General features: G+C 50.1%; 1 protein-coding gene and 1 long non-coding RNA gene across 3 annotated transcripts; one reads left to right on the top strand and one right to left on the bottom strand.

The window, feature by feature from the left end:
- Nucleotides 1–624: 624 nt before the first annotated feature.
- On the bottom strand, nucleotides 625–4,223 carry LOC106148890. The gene is made up of 7 exons (XM_013515930.1): nucleotides 4,110–4,223; nucleotides 3,695–3,776; nucleotides 3,055–3,125; nucleotides 2,690–2,750; nucleotides 2,177–2,321; nucleotides 1,970–2,063; nucleotides 625–1,053 (listed from the first exon to the last, which is right to left on the bottom strand). Exons 1-7 carry the CDS (start codon nucleotides 4,201–4,203, stop codon nucleotides 887–889), a joined length of 714 nt encoding a protein of 237 aa, XP_013371384.1. The 5' UTR covers nucleotides 4,204–4,223; the 3' UTR covers nucleotides 625–886.
- Nucleotides 1,050–4,230, top strand: LOC102026922. 2 transcript variants are annotated; one of them, XR_001234675.1, is made up of 3 exons: nucleotides 1,050–1,145; nucleotides 1,820–3,867; nucleotides 4,138–4,230. It is a non-coding gene; the product is annotated as an uncharacterized LOC102026922 (long non-coding RNA). The 2 variants fall into 2 exon arrangements; XR_259018.2 differs by lacking the exon at nucleotides 4,138–4,230 and having other exon boundaries at nucleotides 1,820–3,492; nucleotides 3,650–3,729.
- Nucleotides 4,231–5,833: the final 1,603 nt, after the last annotated feature.

Genomic DNA, 5,833 nt, shown 5'->3' with positions numbered 1-5,833 from the left:
AAAAATATATATATATAGATATATAGATATGTACATATACATATATATATATATATATATGTCTCTGTGTGTGGTATGTTTTTTCCTATACATCTATACCTGTGATGAAGTTTAATTTCTTAATTAGGTGCAGTCAGAGATTAACAACAATTATAATGATACGCTATCTAAGTATGCAACAGTGATCTCTTTCTCCCCCATATCTCATTGTACTATATTCACCTTTCTACTTCTTGTTTCTTTTGAATTGCTTCTCAGATTTTTATTCTCTCATTCTAGTGAGAAATATTTGGTTCTGACCCACCTGTAATGGGTCACGGGTTCCACTCTTCAGAAGACAGCTCAGTGGGCTCTGGGCCCCTGTAAGGGCGAGTTGGTCCTCCCTGCAGAAGGAGGGTGAGGTGTAAGGCGGCACCGGCCCACCTGAGAAACCCTGGAGCACTTTCGGGTCACTCCTTGCACTCAGCGCTCTGCTCACTTGTACCTGTGCAGTGGGGACACCTCCTAAGGAGATGCTCTGGCGAGGGTCATCTTTGTCCTTTTTGTGATGACAGCAGATGACACAAAGCCAACACAGTGAGATGCAGAGGGGTGAAGGACGCAGGCACTGCAATGTAGCAAGAAGCCACCACCACTTACGGGTCACTGAACAGCACGCTGTGATGCCATAGTGGGTGACAGAGCAGAGACAGCCGCACTGTCGGGGAAGGCCGCACACGCAGCGTGGACCTTCCGGCAAAGTCCTGCTTCCATCCTGAGTGGGGGCCTTGGCCGCCCAGGAAGAGCACACAGCATAAACTTAGGAACACTCCAGGCAGCGTCTGAATGTGGGTAATTGAAATGACTGCAGGCAAAGCCACGTTTTGCACTCACCACATAATGCAGTTCAGACTTTGCCACCTTCTGAGAGCTCAGCAGCCACTCGTGGCTGGTGTTGGAAGATGCCGTGTCCAGGAGTGGAGCCCTCCTGACAGATGGCAGCACCCATACCCTGCCAACCGGGTACTTTGAAAAACAGCCTGTCGGTTACCTGGAGCAGAACCTGGGGATGGTCTGAACCCACAGGAAAAGCTCAGAAGCTATGAAGACAAAACTACGGTGCACATGCATCCTTCCTCAAACCCCCGTCCATCCCCCAAGGACACGTAAGCAAGCAGTGTTTCTCCCCTTCCCACCCCAAATGCACTTCTCAGCAACAAAACCAGAGTGTTTTTCTCAGCAGTCCATTCCCCAGAGGAGAACATAATTATCTGCCGTCTTTGGATTCGGGGAGGTAGTGATTACCCACAAAATCCCTGCTGTAGAAACAATAAGCATCTGTATTAGCACTCTTCATTTTTTAAATGATGTGGAAACTTCCATTAATTCCCCAACCCTGGTGCAGGAACCTTGATTCAGAGAATGTGTGCAATTAATGAATTACTCGTTGTATGACATGAAAGCAAAAGAGGGTGGAAATAATTAGAATCTAATTTGGAAGATAGGGAGGTCGAGATATCAAGCCTGTCCTTTTACAGAACCAGTTGCAGCACTGAGCAAAAGGCGTAGAGGGATAAGGACTTTTTTTATTCAATCAATACATTCTGTAAGGTCAAAGTGGGGTATGTGTATAGAAGGGCAGAGTTTCCAAAGTAGCTTCTGGCACCTTTAAATTTCATCATCTTCCAATTTTCCTATCTTTTTCCTATTTGGACGGCAACGTAGCTCAGAGGGAGAAAGAGAATATTGGATTTAAATATTTTCCATCTTCTCAGAGGGGGGGAAAGGAGCACAAACGGTTGACACCAACGTCAGCATGTTTATGTTTCATTTGTCACAGTGCCGTCCCAACCCCTCTGTCATCCCCAGGAGAACAAATTTTGGCTAAGGATGTCAAGGGCGATTGGAAAAAACCACCAATGAAGTCACAGGTGTTGAAATGAGATGTCACTAATCCGTGACTGAAGCTACTGCTGCAGTATCGACTTACCTATGTGCTCTTTGTTCTGATGCTCCGGACAAGCACCTTTACACGCCCCTCCCTTTTGGATCACTAATAGCAACTCAGAAAGCATGCATTTCAGCTGAAGGAAGAAGGATTGCACAACACACAGTATAAAAAGCAGATCTGCGGTGCTTCCTGGACTCAGCACACCACTGCATTGGTAATGAGCATGTTCAAGGGGTTGATACTTACTGCAACGATGCCCCCTCCTGGTGCTGCCTTAGCCGATCGGATCAGTGCTCTTCTAGGTCTCTGAAGCTTCCCCACAAGGAGGCAGGGGCTCCACATCACTGTGAAGGAGGAGGGTGAGCCAGCTGGTGACCTTCCCAGTCTTAACCTGTGAAAAGTAAATGACCGGCGGATTATCTCGGTCAAAGTACAGACCCTGGATTTTTTGCAGCCTGGCTGTCTGTCCATCCCACTGCAATTGGCTTTTCTTTCGGCAGCCTTTATCTGCCACTTTTTTCTGAAACTGCCCTCTCCCCCTGACCCATCCTCTGTTCAGTCCTGATTGTGGAAAGGACATGGCATGTTGAGTAAAAGAGTAGCCAGGAATTTGGAATTAGTCCAGTCCTGCATCTCCATGAGGTCCTTTCCTTCCTCTTGCTTCCCCAAGTGCTACATTCAGAAGCAAAGTCTCCAGGAGAAAGAGGACCCCTTCCCGTCTGGACCTGCAGCACCTGCCCTGATCCTTTTCCAGCTCACCTCAAGCTGGGTGTTGGTCCCAGAATGTGGCAGTAGATGATGATTTTCAGAGAGCTGAGGCCTGCAGATAAGTGTGAATAGTGGGACACTCTGCCTGATTTACATGGCTACTGCTTCATGGATGCTGGCAGAAGACATGAGTCTCTTGGGTCAGAGACAAAGGACGTCACTACTGATAACAGAAAACAGCATCAGCACATTGCATGGATTCCCCGCCCCTACATAACACAGGGATGGTGTGGGGGTTCCAGGTGACTCCTGCACATGTGGGGGGCTGCATCACGGGACAGGAGACAGGGCTGAGAGCCCAGCAGGTGAGCAAGAAGCAACAAGCCTATCTCCTGCACTCTGACCTACTTCCTCACCTGAGTGGCTGGAGAAGCCGCCGAGCACCAGCACACGGGTCAGTTGCACAATCTGCACACTCAGCAAAGGCCTGCAGGGACATCAGGGCCTGGCACCGACCGTCTCCCCACTGCAGGGCCCACATACCCTGAACAATTCCAAACTTCAGAATTCCCCAAGTCCCAGGGTCCCTGACATTGAGGCCACGGGGCCCGTGCTGCTGTTGAAGACTGCAGGAGACACCATGTGGCTGCAGGAGGGACAGGGACTGTGGGGTGCACACCTGTTTCCTGCATATCCACAAAGCCACTTACAGAGCTGTTTCAGTTCCTCTTGCCCGGCTATGCAGCTCTCAGTTCCTGCTGGACTGCAGTACTGAGAAAGGAACACTACCAGCTCTCCAGTCCGTTGGAGACCAGGAGGACTCCAACACCAGCAAGAAAAACACATGGAATATGGTAAGCAACTCAGACTTAGTCTGTCCAAAATGCACTCCTGGTCTTCTTCCCACGGCTTCTCCCACAGCTGCCCTCCGTGGCAGCGCAGGGCCAGCCTTCCAGGTGCTCAGGAAGGCCATCTAGGGTCCTGCTGACTCTCCTTTCTCCCCCACTTCAGTCTCCCAACCTTCCAGCCACCTCCAGAAGCCACATCATTTCCCACCGCATCGTGACAACAGCCTCTGCCGGTCTGCTTTCCGGTCTGCTTTCTCCCGCGGCTCCTTGATCCAGCTGCCAGGGTGCTTCTTCCCGGAGGAAAGCAAGGCCGTGACTACCACTTCTTTGCCACCTCCCCGACCCTGACTTTCAACTCAGGAAAAAGTCCCACTTCTCGTGGTGAGCTGCAGCCCAGCTACCCTGGTCCAGTCTACTCTGGTCAAACTGCACTCCCTTCCAGCTCCCTGCTCCTTGGCTCTGCACTGCACCAGGCCCACCCGGCCCAAGACACTGGTCCTAGGCTCTGTCCACTGAGTGCTCCCCTGCTGGGAATGCCTGGGATCCACCTCCACTCCTCAGCCCTGCCCAAGTGCTCCCCACCCACACACTCGTCACCATTTGACACCCTACAAATCGTATACCCTTGTCATCCGCTTCCTCTGCCTGCAGCTCCGTGGAGGGAGAGCTTCTTGTGGCTGTGCTCGTTGCTGCATCCAGATGCCTCACACTGGGCATCTGCTGTGGCTTGGATGTGATCTGCCCCCTGCAGGTTCGTGTATGAGAGGCTTGGTCCTCAGTGTGGTGACGTCAAGAGGTGAAGGAGCCCTTAGAGTCTGGGCACTGCCCTCTGAGTGTCCTGGGTCGTTCCTGCCAAAGTGAGCTGTCATAAAGTAGGTCCCTGCCTGCTGTCTGGCTTTCTGTCTCACCACAATCCCTTCCTCTCCTACACACTCCGGCCATGTGACACTGCCCAGGGAGCCATCTCCAGGGCTGAGCAGATGTTGGCACCATGCTCTTGAAATCCCAAAACTCTGCTATTAAACTTTTTCCTTTCTAAAGTATCCAGCTCCAAGGATTTTGTTACAACAATAATAATAAAAAAAAAACTAATACAGTATCCAATAAATAGTGGTTAAATTCACTAATTCTACCTTTTCTACTTGTTAGTCCAGGGGAAGAGAACCAGATGAACAAGTACATAGAATAGAGTGTGTTAGCATATGGAGAAATAGAAGGTGCTCTAGGATCGTAGTAGAGAGCTGCACCAGGAGAATCACATGGGAACTGTTTCAAAAATAAGACCCTCAGAGAAGTCACTCTCGTTTACCAGCTCTCTGCCACCGAAAGGAGGGGTGGCTCGTCTGGCCTCATGGTTCCAGGGCTTTCAGTCCGCATCACTAGGCCCTGGTGATTTTGACGCTGTGATGAGACAGCACGTCATGGCAGAAGCACATGGAGGAGACGCGCTGCTAACCTCAAGGGGGCCAGGAAACAGAGGCAGGCAGGGCCCTTAGCAAGCCACGCCCCCAATGTCCTAACTTCCGCCCACAAAGCCCAGCTCCCTGAAGCTCCACCACTTTCCCATAGTGCCATGGGCTTGGGACCAGGCCTTCAGTCCAGGGGCCTCGGGGCTGCCCTAGGCCATCGGCATGCTTCAGTCTGCGGTATCCAGCATCCCAGCCTGCCCAGGGCCTTGGTTCTGTTTTAAATGTTATTAGAAGTGTTTATATTGCCTTTATAAGTATCAGCAAAATGGGGAAATCCTTTCTCTATTCTTTCTTGGGGATTGAATAGGGCATGCTAGGCAAGCGCTCTACACTGAAGTACACACACACTCAGCCCTTTTTTAAAATTTTTATTCTGAGATGGGATCTAGGTGTGTTGCCCAGGCTAGCCTTAAACTTGTGATCTTCCTGACTCAGCCTCCCATGTAGCTGGGATTACAGGTGTGTACCACTGCACCTCGGTCAGAAATACTTTCTTATCAGAAGTAGTAGCCTGGGAACTAAGGAAAACAGTGTTCCCTGTAGTTTTAAAAAATAATGTAAATGATTTCACAGTGTTCTTTCTTCTTTTCATGAGTTTAAGTTTAAAAATGTACTTTAAAAAAATCTTCATTGAGCCAGATTCTCTTCTAATGGTTAACAGAGGGGCCGTTTCACACAATCTTAGTTGCATGTACCTTCATAACTGTTTCTCTGACCTCTTCCAGGTGAAGGCCATACGCTTTTTAAAGTCTGCCCCTTCTCACGGACACCCCGCCCCCCATGACCTCGGCTCTGTCCTCTCGCCCACTCTCTTCCTCCCAGACACGCTTTCCATTCTGCCCCCAGAGCACAAGCACCCATGTGTCCAGGGCGACACA

This window comes from Chinchilla lanigera, unplaced genomic scaffold, assembly GCF_000276665.1.
Source record: "Chinchilla lanigera isolate Chin_1 unplaced genomic scaffold, ChiLan1.0 scaffold00001, whole genome shotgun sequence".
Lineage (NCBI taxonomy): Eukaryota > Metazoa > Chordata > Mammalia > Rodentia > Chinchillidae > Chinchilla > Chinchilla lanigera.
The sequence above is the reverse complement of the archived record's forward strand: the minus strand, read 5'-3'. Positions and strand labels throughout refer to the sequence as shown.